At 35.8% G+C, this 12745-nt stretch overlaps 4 protein-coding genes across 7 annotated transcripts; 2 read left to right on the top strand and 2 right to left on the bottom strand.

Annotated features, from left to right (window-relative positions):
- Positions 1–933: 933 nt before the first annotated feature.
- Positions 934–2542, bottom strand: LOC9309616 (S-protein homolog 4). Its single transcript, XM_021022922.1, has one exon. The coding sequence runs from the start codon at positions 1530–1532 to the stop codon at positions 1068–1070; it is 465 nt and encodes a 154-aa protein (XP_020878581.1). The 5' UTR covers positions 1533–2542; the 3' UTR covers positions 934–1067.
- Positions 2543–2912: 370 nt separating this feature from the next.
- On the bottom strand, positions 2913–6339 carry LOC9309617 (mechanosensitive ion channel protein 10). 4 transcript variants are annotated; one of them, XM_021022921.1, is made up of 7 exons: positions 6184–6310; positions 5972–6043; positions 4238–5611; positions 4015–4138; positions 3610–3903; positions 3320–3522; positions 2913–3229 (listed from the first exon to the last, which is right to left on the bottom strand). In XM_021022921.1, the coding sequence occupies exons 3-7, from the start codon at positions 5572–5574 to the stop codon at positions 2989–2991; spliced, it is 2199 nt and encodes a 732-aa protein (XP_020878580.1). In that variant the 5' UTR covers positions 5575–5611; positions 5972–6043; positions 6184–6310; the 3' UTR covers positions 2913–2988. The 4 variants fall into 4 exon arrangements, with proteins under 4 accessions (XP_020878580.1, XP_020878578.1, XP_020878577.1 ...); XM_021022919.1 differs by lacking the exon at positions 6184–6310 and adding an exon at positions 6321–6339 and having other exon boundaries at positions 3320–3903; XM_021022918.1 differs by having other exon boundaries at positions 3320–3903; positions 6184–6312.
- Positions 6340–8231: 1892 nt separating this feature from the next.
- LOC110227842 (mitogen-activated protein kinase kinase kinase 3) lies at positions 8232–9633 on the top strand. Its single transcript, XM_021023631.1, has one exon. It carries the CDS (start codon positions 8453–8455, stop codon positions 9572–9574), a length of 1122 nt encoding a protein of 373 aa, XP_020879290.1. The 5' UTR covers positions 8232–8452; the 3' UTR covers positions 9575–9633.
- A 245-nt stretch (positions 9634–9878) lies between these two features.
- On the top strand, positions 9879–12672 carry LOC9309618 (pentatricopeptide repeat-containing protein At5g12100, mitochondrial). The gene has a single exon (XM_021020858.1). The coding sequence runs from the start codon at positions 10076–10078 to the stop codon at positions 12575–12577; it is 2502 nt and encodes an 833-aa protein (XP_020876517.1). The 5' UTR covers positions 9879–10075; the 3' UTR covers positions 12578–12672.
- The last annotated feature ends 73 nt before the right edge of the window (positions 12673–12745 follow it).

Below are 12745 nucleotides of genomic sequence, written 5' to 3' on the forward strand. Positions count from 1 at the left end.
GTTAATAGTTAGTTATAAAACATCTATAAGTTATTTGTATTCCTCGGAAGCCTCCGCCCACATCTCCATTCAGGATTTTTCCGTTGAACAAAAATTAAATAAAATAGAACGGTTAGTTTATCAGAATTAATTATGTTGGAATCATAATATTTTATTAATTTTAAGTGATTTTAATTTATCTATTAGTTAATATTTAATATATAACATAATTTAATATTTATTAATATATAAAGATATTTTTTTTACACTAAACTTTTATAAAAATATGAATTTGAGATAATTTTATCTATCTAAAATTATTGTTTTCGATATTATACATTTTGTAGTTTTGAACTTAAAATTTTAATATTTAGAAGAAAAAATTCTTTCGATAATAAATTAAAAAGATTTTAGAAGAATTCACTTATATAAACGATATTAGTAAATTAAAATTTATGATTAATAACCTCAATTGTTGTATTTAAACAGATATACGACTATCGAAATGAAATGATATTCGTACAAACACTATAATTTAAAATACAACATAACAATTGTTTTATACAAAAAAAGGTAGAGACGAGCTCTAAAGTAAATTGAATTTAATAAAAAAACACTAAAAGCATACATTATTATAACAACTTATAATATATATATTTATGATACCTTATTAAGTTATAAGTGACGTTATTATATTTAAGTCAGTTCTAATGATGTTAGACTTAATTAAAACTGACGTTACATCACTTCTTTTTTTTGTAGAATGATGTCATTACGATGCTACCGATCAAAAGCTAAGTCTTAATTGGTTTTATAACCATACATTCAATAACACTTTCTTCAATTTAGTATCCCTTTAACTTAGCAAAAAATTGATACAAATCTCAATTTACGAAATTACAGGTCGTTGGTCAATTTAGTTTCCTTTAATTTAGCACAGTACCATACAATGTTTCTTCTCGTCGTAAATCGAATTCGAAGGTTTGTTGTTTGTGTATAGTTCATACTAAAAGTCATACAACAACAGTTGAAAACAAAAAACAAACAAACGAATTTCATTCTTATCGTTATCCTGGCAACACAACAAATTATGATCTTCGATTTCCATTCCAGTCATAACAAATATTAAATGCATCATCTCTTTCACTAAACCTGCATGGCCCATTTTTGCTTATATCCCAGATACAGTAGATGCATGGAATACCCTTACGAACACCATCTCTGTCATCATCGTAAATGTTAAACCATTTTGATTGTCCAGGCCATGTGAAATGACAAGAGAAAAGTGTCACTCCAAAAATAATATTTGGTCTAAACTTAAACGACCAAGAACCATTCGGAGCGAGGATTTGGAGGCCCAGATCGTCATCTGAGGACTTACAATGAAGGTTTAAGGTCGAACCATCACCAAGGCGGTTTGTGATCCTCACCATTGATTTTATAGTAGACCAATTAAGATCAAAATCGTTTTTCGCTTGTGATGAGAAAGCTATTTGGATGAGTAGAGATATTACCACCACATGAACTTGTGTTTTTAGGATAATGCTTGTCATTTTCTTTTAAGATCGAAAGTGTTTCTACTTTTGTTTTTGATTTGCATTAGTATATATAAGAAGTCTTAGATGAGAATGCCCGTGACGTTATTAGATTTAATTTGTTTCCAAAATGGTTGACTACATTGTATTGAAACAAAATTAAGAAAAGTTATAACGATGATGGTAGAATGTCAATATTTATCCACTGTTAAAAAAAAAAAAATACTATTTTTAAATTGGGCTATTCTTAGCTCTTGAACAGAATTTTATATTAATCTTCTTGTATCTTTAAAGAGTTGTTAATTAGTTACATTTAGAAGGTATAAAAGGGCCTTAATCCACCATGCTTCGGATACAAGAATATTAATCTAATTTTGTTTAACATCTACAATTAGCTCATAACTTTTAATAAAAAAATGTATACATATTGATATTCTTACCATAGTTATTGCGACAGATTTATTTTTTTCATATATAAAATTTACAACGACTTAACATACTTTTTTCTTATTTTGTAACAAAATCGTAGCATAGCGTAACAAATTTTTCCGGCATATTTCTATACACGCAGGACTTAATTTATAGTTCTCGCATATCCGAACGTTTTGTTTTTTTTTTTTTTTTCAAGTCGAAGACTTCTTTTTTTATTTCTCCGTTTTTTGAAGTATATTTTGTAGAAACTATATTATTTTTAGAGAGAATATAAAAATAAAGAAAACAATTTATTCTAATTAATTCCAACCATAACATAGGTCACACTGTCAAAGAGACATTGGTCTTTCTTCATAGTAATTATTATGTCGCAATAATATCAAAATATTGACACATATTTATATATATTAAGCAAAAAGACCCAATGATCATGAAATATAAAATCCAATCATATCATGACATATCAATTTTGCCAGATTTTGCATTTATTCAGTTTTTCAATTATCCATAGAATGCCTGATTTTGTAAAACCCATAAAAGTTGAACTTGGGATAAATTGATTTCATCTTCTACTCTAAAAGCCTAAAACAAAACAGTACCGCGTGGAAGCCCCCTTGGCCCATTGGTTGACCAAGGGTTGATTAATGCTTCTACACCAAAAGGTCTGGGGTTCGAGTCCCAGGTATTGCGATTTATTAACAAATTTGCAGATTAATGGAGGCAAGTGTGCAAGAGATCTCCAGCGATGTACAATTATAGCCGTTCGCCAGGATTCTACGCAGAGAAGGAAGTGTCGCCAGGTCGTGGATCATTGAAGGTATTCATCAAGATTACGAAGAAGGAAGTGTAGTCTGTCGTGAATCTAGTAAGGGTCGGAAGGAATTGTCAGTTGTAGAATCGTCTATGTAACAGTTCTCATAATTTGCAATTAATAATAAATCTATACTACAAAAAAAAAAAAAAAAACAGTACCGCAAAGTTTGGTAATAAAATCTTAAAGTAACGGTTTAGAAAAAACACCAAACCGGTTATAAATTGGTTTTCAATTCTTCTTGGTGAGATTAACTTCTTGAGGAAGGAGAGTGTAGTCGATGTGAAGGTCCTCCAAGATTCTCTTAATGTTCAAAACAAGTTCGGTTCTTCTGAGATTCCTCTCTCTGTTTTCCTGAAACGTGATGGTGTGGTCACTGTATAGGGCCATCTTCAGCTTGTTCATGTTCTCTATCTCCTTCACCACCACCGTGTGAACCGGTGCCCAATGCTGCGGGTTTTGCTCCAAGTACCTGATCCACAAACAAAAGAAACTCATTCAAAGACAAGATCTTTAGGCTCAGTGGTTAACAAAACAGTTTCAAATGATTCAAGGTACTTACTCGGCGATTCTTTCTTTGAGATGTGCGATCTTGGAGACTGGTGTCGAGAATGAGATAGAGAATTCCACTGTTTCTCCCATATCCGGACTTCTGAAGTAATTGCTTATGGGTTTTGTGGCCAAAACAGCGTTCGGATAATACACTTTCTCGTTGTTTAGCTTCAAGAACACCGTCGTTAACAGATTCATTTCTTCAACCAGCATCTGAAAACCCCCGCAAGAATGTGTTTGTATAGAATATAAAAAAAATATAATATACGAGTTTAAAGGATCTTTGGTGTTGAAGTTTACCACTACACCGTCGACAACACATCGATCACCTACATCATAAGGATGCATAACGAAGACAAACACAATTGATTCAAAGAGATTTTTGCATGTGCTTCCGATTATAAAAGCCAGAGCCACGAGTTGGGTAGAGAAGAACAACAAAACCTTAGTCGTTGCTAATTCTAGAAGCAGTAGCCAAATGACAACGGTAATCACAACCAAGATTGCTGTCACAAGTTTGTTTAACTGCTTAACCGCTGTTTTTGTGTCATTTAACGAATGCGCTAAAGCTCTCCGGCTCGTGTACACTTTAACCTGATCAAATTGAACCACAACACAAGTCGTTAAATTCAACAAAACACAGACTCTCATAATCTCATTAGTAAAATCACAGAAATAATATTCTTGAAAACTGAGGAGAGTTACCACCCATTCTGTGAAAGCTTTTCTTGTGATTTTCCCGGTCTCGGCAGCACCATCAAACAATGGGAACACAAGATCAACCTCTTCCTTAATCATGAACCTAAGTAAGTCCTCTTCCTCTATGTAACTGAAAAATTTACCAAATCCAAGATTTCCATCAGAGAATGCAAATAAACAAGAGAAGGAAAAAAAGAAGAAGAAGAGCAAATCAATATTGTTTTCTTACTTGAAGAAAGGCTGAGCAACATTCCTGAATACATGGTAAGCAGCAGCCAAAGCCTCCATCTCACTAGTAATTTCTCTATCAGCTTGCTCTTTCCCCTCACCGTATGTTGTTTCGTCCAATGTGTCAGAGATTGTAGAGAGACCTGAAGTTCTAACAGCTTCTACCAAAACCCGCATTGTCCAAGCAGAAACTTTCTCTCGCTTCATCTTATGAACTTTCCCCATATCAATCACTTTCTTTTCTTTAACCGTTCCTTTTTTCACTACACTAGCAAAACTCAAATGGCCGGTGCTTGGCTCACGCCCAACCCTTTCTGCCTCTTCGATAAGTGGAGGACCCGAGAGCGTTTGTAGAACATACTGGTGGAAAACAGAATCTTGAATCCTGTCGAAAAAGTTATTGACGTTGAAATTTGCTGCAAGGATTTTCAACAACAATGTTTTCACCAGCCAAAGGAATGACCCCGTAAGAACGGAAATAAGAGTCCTGGTTATGACGTTGAGGATTTTTGTAGCTGCCTGGGACCGTTTCACATCGCGGTTGAACAACAATATCCAAGCAACAAGAATCAAGCAGAGCCATATGAAGACTTGGACGCTCTTCTTCAAGCCGTGCACAAAGTAGAGCACTTTTCTCCTCAAAAGGAAGTTTGTTTCTATGAGGAACACAACCAAACGCATGAACCAATTGGTCACCAACATTCCACTGAATATAACCATGACAAGCACACACCATTTCCAGACTTCTAGTCCCCAGATGGTGTGATTTTTCAGGACATTAATGGTTAAACTCGCAACCAAAGCGCTCAAAATCACCACAAAGAAAGCTGACTCTATCAAAGCCAATGTACTTATCTTACTGCGCATCTCTTTGTTCAGCTTAACCTTCTTGTAGATTTCCTCATCTTCATCTTTCTCCACAACGGCTTTACTTGGAGTTAACGGTGCTGTTGACCCGACACTCCTATTCGATTTGTTATTCGGAGAAGATCTACTAAAAGAAAAACCAGTACCAAGTTGCTCCCTAACTTCCTCCTCTAGAACAGTTGTGTCTACAGGACAAGATGGATCCACAAACCGGGACTTGGGTTTTGAGTAAACCGACCTTGCAAAAGATTTCCTCTGAGTTAAACCCTCATTGTTCCGATTTGGAGCTCTAGGAGGCTTGTTAGGACTACCAACAAGCTTAGAGATTTCAGGAGAAGGGCTTTTACTGATGGGCACTCCTTTCTCAGACTCTGGTGAAGCCATTTCCATGGAACGCTTTGATGCTTCCTCTCCTGAAACATTGATAACAACTTCTCCTCCTCCTCCGTTACTACTCTTTTGTTCTGCCATTTCAATGCTACTAGCGTCCAATTTCACAACAATGGCTCTGAAAAATTCCACAAAAACAAGATTAAGAACACAGTGGGGATGATAAAGTACCAATCTTTTTAGCTTGACTGAGATAAAGCAATAAGATTCTGATTCATCAGACAAAAAGGGTTTAAGAAACTTTAGTTTATTAAAGTAAACAAAGTGGAATCTAAACCCTAGATTCCTTAAGCATAGATTTGTAACAAAGCAAATAGATTTTACACAGGAAGAGTTTAACAGATACCATTCTCTAATCCTACTAAATCTGTAAGAAAGATCCAAACTTTACAAATAAAGTAATCGGAACTTCTCCAGAAGAAAAAAACAAGAAACCTAATTAAAAATTACAATCAAAAGAGGGAGAAACCGAGCTTACCAGTAGTGAAAATCCAAAGAAAACTTCTTCTTCTGTGAGTATCAGCTCATTCTTGAATAAGAAGAAGAAGACCTGAAATATAGCCAAAGAACAAAAAAAACAGAGATCTTAGGAGATAGTAGTACACACCACGACCACTTAAGAATTATGAAAAATGGAAGAATTCAAACATTTGATAAATGATAAAGAAGAAATCCGATAAATGATAATACCAGTAGCAGCTTAAAAACAGAGGCGGTGGGGAAAAAGTGCCTGAGAAAAATGGCTTAAACCCTGAAGCCAACAACAACCTAAAGCCAAATATATAGAAAACAAAACATGGAAAGAGGAAATAAAAGAAAGATCTTACATGAACAAAAACATTAAGGCGGGTCCAAAGAGTAAAGAGATGTCAAGAGTCAAGACTTTTAAAGCCAAAAAATAATAATTGGTAAATGTAATTGACATACTTTTTAAATTGAAGATGGCTTGATGGTGGAGTAGTTTAGTTTAATCGACCTTTAAAATTCGAAAATTATTAGAATAATTGCTAAACTTTTAACTTTTCTCGTCAACAGAAAGATTACTAGTAATTTTATATTAGTAAGTTGGATATAATTATGAAACAAAATGTATTGGGGAAATGTTCACACAAAACGTTGGTATAAAAAAATCGGTAATTAACTCCTATGTACTCTCTGACAAAAAAACACTGACTGTCTTAAAATGTTGTACAATTTTTTTTTGTTAAAAATAAACTGTACTTATATACTACTTACTATACTTACATCCAAAATTTTCAAATTTTCAAATTTAAATGTACACGAAATTCAATTAAGTTCAGATACCAGTGCAAAATGAATCAAATATAAAATCAGTTATTAACTGGATCCTTGTTTGAAAAATCGCTAGGCGCTAGTCGGGCGCTCGGAATGGGCCTAGCGATTAATCGGAAAATCGGATTAAAATCGGGGATTAACCGAGGATTAGTTTTAGGGTTATTTTAATATTTTTAAAATATATTAATCCAATATTGTAAAAATTTATGATTTTTATTACAAATTTATGATTTTTATTAAAATTTGAACACAAGTTATTGTAAAACATCACAAACTCCCTATTCAAATGATTGAATAACAAAAATGAAAGGTTTTTTTATACTTGCAATCTAAAAAATAATCGGGGTATATAAGATTAGGTGGAAAATAATCGGATTAGGCGGGAAGTAATCGGATTAGGCGGAGAATAATCGGGTTACTGATTTTTTAGGGGATTAGTCATTAATCGAGGCGGATAGGGTAGGCCTAGCGATTAAGCGGGGAGTAATCGGGGCTAGGCGGGGATTTTTAGAACAGGGAACTGGATTGATAAACTAAAAAATTGGAAACTTGTTAAAAATTGAAATACTACATTTGTTTTTGGGTTAAACACACGTAACAAAGAGAAAATGATTTTTTCGTTTGACTAGTGACCACTGACCATACCACTCTCTGTCTCCATCGATTCCATTATGTTTATGTCGTTTGCCTTTTTTTTTTTTTTTTTTTCATCATCGTTTGCCTTTTTTTTCAACTCCATAAATAAGACCCAAACCCAAGAACAGGGCCAGGAACATGTCTTGAGCAAGAACTAAACCCAAGAACTAAACGCACTATTCCCATTATTTCTTAATTTTAAATTACTAAGATCACACCAACTGTTTTGGCGTTGCATATGCCCTAATGTCTCGTTGCTAAAACGATCTGTGTTTTTAATAATTCCGTCAATTAATAATGCCTGAGCATGTTTGGCGTGTCTAACTGGTGATTGCTCAGCTCTCTCATGTCATGGATTAAACAATTGTCCACAGTACATTACATTACTGTATTTTGTTTTTTTGTTTTTTTTCTCTTTTTTTTTGGTTAGAAAACTTCTTAATTACAATAAAATTGTCTTAAATGCTACTTATTATCACTCGTTACCTAATTACATTAATCTGCATGATTGGCACAATGGCTGATTATTAATATCCGTCGTTGCAATGTGCCAAAAAAAAAAAAGAATCCAACAGACAATATTTACTTTAAACGGTAGAGAGGCAATGTAGATGACTAGATTCTGACCGTTGGAACCATCGCAGCATTGTTTTTCGAGATTGTAGTAACTAGACATAAAGAAAAAAGGAAATGCTAAGAAAGAAAAAAAAAAAAAAAAAAAAAAAGGAAATTGCAGCAAGAGAGGAAAATAAATAATTGAACCCAACCCATCAAAAATTTCCATTTTTTTTCTTAGTTCGCTGCAATTTCCTTTTTTCTTTTCTTTATATCGTTACAATCTCCTGCGATAGATCCAACGTTCAAGAATAATTTCCATTTTTTAGTACGGACTCAACTTTTAAAAAACCCTACTAAAACTCTATAAATATTTCATGTTTCTTCTCTCTTTCACTACAATTTCTTTTTTCCCCTCTTGCTGCAATTTTCTCTAAGCTTGTAATTAACTCAGTTCGTATCTGAAGAAACCATGGAGCAAAGTTCTGTTGTTGCAAAGATGCAATCAAACGAAGAGTTCGTCAAATTCTTAGGAAAAGGTGCTTACGGTTCGGTTGATCTCATCAAATACACTAAAACTGATGGATCCTCGTTTCTGGCCGCCGTAAAAACATCTTACGCTGAGATACTCGAAGATTACAACGCTCTCAAAAGAGAGATTCAGATTTTGTCTGAACTCAAAGGATATCCGAACATCGTTATATGTTATGAAGACGATTTGGAAGAAGGTTTCAACGATCACGGACATCAAGTTTACAAGTTGCTTCTCGAGTACGCAAACGAAGGGAGTCTACGTTCTTTCATGGAAAATTATACGGACAAAAAGTTACCAGATCCGATGATCAGAGACTTCACGCGTATGATTCTCGAAGGATTGGTCTCAATTCATAGTCACGGTTATGTTCATTGCGATCTCAAATCCGATAACCTTCTTATCTTCTCTCGGAAAGATGCTTCTTCGTACGAGTTGAAGATTTCTGATTTCGGAAACTGTAGAGAAGTCGGAGAAGTTCCGGATCACTGGGAAATTGATTTCCCGTTTGTGGGAACGCCTATTTACATGCCGCCTGAGTCTCTCATCGACGGTGCTGCCAAAAAAACCCTAGATTTGTGGTCGTTAGGGTGCTTAGTGTTGGAGATGTATACAGGTGAGAAGCCATGGGCAGGGGTTGGAATTGTCGATCTCGTGAATTTTCTCAGTGATGGTGAAGCTCCAGATATCCCTGAGTGTGTGCCTTGTGATGCAAGAGAGTTTATTGAAACGTGTTTCGCAAGGGAACATGAGAAGAGAGGAAACGCGTCTGAGTTGATGTTGCATCCGTTTTTGTGTCCTGAAGAGAAGACGGAGAAGATTGTTGTAGCCGTCGCTAAAGAAAAGAAAACCTTGCTGGTGAAGTTGAAGTTGAGAATCAAACGAGCTTCGAAGATAACAATGGATATTCGAGAGAAGCCCTTGAAATTGAAGATGTTTCCATCTAAGCCTACACAGCTTAAGAAACTTTTGAGTAAACTCTTGAGGTTGAAGAAGATGATTCATCCGAAACCATTGGATTCTAGTTTAGTTTCTTTCAGTAGTGATCTCTGTTTAGTTTAAGTGTGTAGATCACAAGTTACATGTTTATGCAAGTAACTCATCCATATCAATCTGTAATTTACGATATTCATTGTTGAGTTTTGTTTTGCTTTGAAGTTTTTTGTTTGGATAATTACGTATTTACATCTTTAACTAAGTTTCACTGTATGTTGTATACTTGTATACTTGTATATGCGATCCAATGTGCTTTGAATCGTTAAATTGATATGACGGTGAAATTTTTATTAGTTTACTCTCTCATTAGTGCATAAGCCAAACGTGACATTGACAACACAATAACCCCATACATACATGGCAGAGAGAACATTGCAATAGTGTGACAACAAGAAATCAAAAATGTATTAAGTTTCCTTAAACTTAATTAAACATAATCGAGCAATGAATTTTTGTAATTGATTTCAAACTTTCATTAATTTTCCGAATATTCGTTTTATTTAAAGGTTTTATTACGTAAAGATTTGGGTGTCTTTCAATTTTGCCGAGTTCTCCGGCAGCTCAACGATGGTGACTCGCTTAAGACTCGTTTCGAGATCTTCTCGTTACGCCACCGTCAAGTTCACTGAGTCTTTCTCAGCATCATGCTCATGTCGTCTCTTCTCAGCCTCCACCGACCCCGAATCCGAATCTCAACCCGCACAAGCCCCGCCTACGAATCCCGTCACCGGAGACGAAGAGCGACACGAAAAGCTAAGGAATCTCCGAGTTCTTCTCCAGCAGAATCGAATCGAAACGGCGCGTGGCGTTCTCTATTCGCTGCTTCGATCGGATTCTGCGCCGTTCACATCGCCGAAAGAACTCTTCTCTGCATTCTCGCTATCATCTCCGTCGTTGAAACACGATTTCTCCTACTTGCTTCTCTCCGTGCTACTAAACGAATCGAAGATGATTTCTGAAGCTGCGGATTTGTTCTTCGCTTTGAGGAATGAAGGTATTTTTCCCAGCTCAGATTCGTTAACGCTTTTGCTTGATCATCTTGTGAAGACAAAACAATTCAGAGTGACTATAAACGTATTTTTGAATATTCTGGAATCGGATTTTCGTCCGAGTAAGTTCATGTATGGGAAAGCAATTCAAGCTGCTGTCAAATTGAGCGATGTAGGTAAAGGTTTAGAGCTGTTTAATCGGATGAAGCACGATAGAATCTCTCCCACTGTGTTTATATACAATGTCCTTATTGATGGGTTATGTAAAGTGAGACAGATGAAAGATGCAGAACAGTTGTTCGACGAAATGCTTGCAAGAAGATTGTTGCCTTCTTTGATAACGTACAACACGTTGATCGACGGATATTGCAAAGATGGGAATCCGGAAAAGAGTTTTAAAGTGAGAGAACGTATGAAAGCGGATAATATCGAACCGAGTCTTATTACGTTTAATACTTTGCTTAAGGGACTGTTTAAAGCTGGAATGGTGGAAGATGCAGAGAATGTTTTGACGGAAATGAAGGATCAGGGGTTTGTACCAGATGCTTTCACCTTCAGTATTCTGTTTGATGGTTATTCGAGTAACGATAAAGCTGATGCTGCTTTGGGTGTTTATGAGACTGCGGTTGATTCTGGCCTGAAAATGAATGCTTATACTTGTAGCATATTGCTGAATGCGTTGTGCAAAGAGGGACAGATAGAGAAGGCGGAAGAGATTTTGGGGAGAGAGATGGCTAAGGGGCTTGTCCCGAATGAGGTTCTTTATAACACGATGATTGATGGATACTCTCGGAAAGGTGATCTAGTTGGAGCTCGGATGAAAATCGATGCCATGGAGAAACAAGGGATGAAGCCAGATCATTTGGCATACAATTGTTTGATTAGGACATTTTGTGAATTGGGGGATATGGAAAATGCTGAGCAAGAGGTTAACAAAATGAAACTGAAGGGAGTTTCTCCTAGCGTGGAGACATATAACATCCTGATTGGGGGCTATGGGAGAAAGTATGAATTTGATAAGTGCTTTGACCTTCTTAAAGAAATGGAAGACAACGGGACGATGCCGAATGTTGTTAGCTATGGAACTCTGATAAATTGTTTGTGCAAAGGTTCTAAACTTCTTGAAGCTCAGATTGTTAAGAGGGATATGGAAGACAGAGGGGTTTCACCGAATGTAAGGATATATAACATGCTAATCGATGGTTGTTGCTCAAAGGGGAAGATAGAAGACGCTTTCCGGTTCTCTGAGGAGATGTTCAAAAAGGGAATAGAATTAAATCTGGTGACTTATAACACCCTCATTGATGGGTTGTCCATGAACGGGAAATTAGCAGAAGCTGAAGACATGCTTCTAGAAATCTCAAGAAAGGGTCTCAAACCAGATGTATTCACGTATAACTCACTAATATCTGGATACAGATTTGCTGGAAACGTGCAAAGATGTATCGCGCTGTATGAAGAGATGAAGACATCAGGAATAAAACCCACTCTGAAGACATATCATCTTTTGATCAGTTTGTGCACCAAGGAGGGGATAGAGCTCACAAAGAAAATATTTGGAGAGATGTCGTTGCAACCAGACTTATTAGTTTACAATGGTGTTCTCCATTGCTACGCCGTACATGGAGATATGGATAAGGCTTTTAATTTGCAGAAGCAGATGATTGAAAAGAGTATTGGTTTGGATAAGACAACCTATAACAGCTTGATTCTGGGACAACTGAAGGTAGGAAAACTGTGTGAGGTTAGGAGTTTGATTGACGAGATGAAAGCCCGGGAAATGGAACCTGAAGCTGATACATATGACATAATAGTGAAGGGGCATTGTGAGATGAAGGATTATATGGGAGCATATGTTTGGTACAGAGAGATGCAAGAGAAAGGTTTGCTATTAGATGTTTGCATAGGCGATGAGCTAGTGAGTGGGCTTAAAGAAGAATGGAGGTCAAAGGAGGCAGAGAATGTCATTTCTGAAATGAATGGTCGCAAGCTAGGTGATGTAATAGTGGATGAGGATCTATCTGCAACAGAGAGAAGCTTTGAAAATCAAGAATGTGTGCTTCAAGATAAATACTTTTGACTCTGAGTTAGGCTTTAGGTTGTTGATTTGAATATTAACAATGGTCCATTTGTTCAAGTTTTTTTTCTTACGTGATTCAACTATTTTGTATCATATATTATGTGATATACACGATGCACACGTGACTACCACATTTAGAGAAAAAAGTATAAACACACAAAAATGAGT

Source organism: Arabidopsis lyrata, assembly GCF_000004255.2.
Source record: "Arabidopsis lyrata subsp. lyrata unplaced genomic scaffold ARALYscaffold_6, whole genome shotgun sequence".
NCBI lineage: Eukaryota > Viridiplantae > Streptophyta > Magnoliopsida > Brassicales > Brassicaceae > Arabidopsis > Arabidopsis lyrata.

What these genes read in the sequence shown, in the direction of transcription:
- LOC9309617 (XM_021022919.1), bottom strand. Translation starts at nt 5,574, where the DNA reads ATGGCAGAACAAAAGAGTAGTAACGGAGGAGGAGGAGAAGTTGTTATC. An exon ending in AAGCTTTCACAGAATGGGTG is followed by an intron (nt 3,904 to 4,014) that starts GTAACTCTCCTC and finishes CAATTTGATCAG; the next exon opens with GTTAAAGTGTACACGAGCCG. An exon ending in CTCAAAGAAAGAATCGCCGA is followed by an intron (nt 3,230 to 3,319) that starts GTAAGTACCTTG and finishes TTTGTGGATCAG; the next exon opens with GTACTTGGAGCAAAACCCGC.
- LOC9309616 (XM_021022922.1), bottom strand. Translation starts at nt 1,532, where the DNA reads ATGACAAGCATTATCCTAAAAACACAAGTTCATGTGGTGGTAATATCT.
- LOC9309618 (XM_021020858.1), top strand. Translation starts at nt 10,076, where the DNA reads ATGGTGACTCGCTTAAGACTCGTTTCGAGATCTTCTCGTTACGCCACC.
- LOC110227842 (XM_021023631.1), top strand. Translation starts at nt 8,453, where the DNA reads ATGGAGCAAAGTTCTGTTGTTGCAAAGATGCAATCAAACGAAGAGTTC.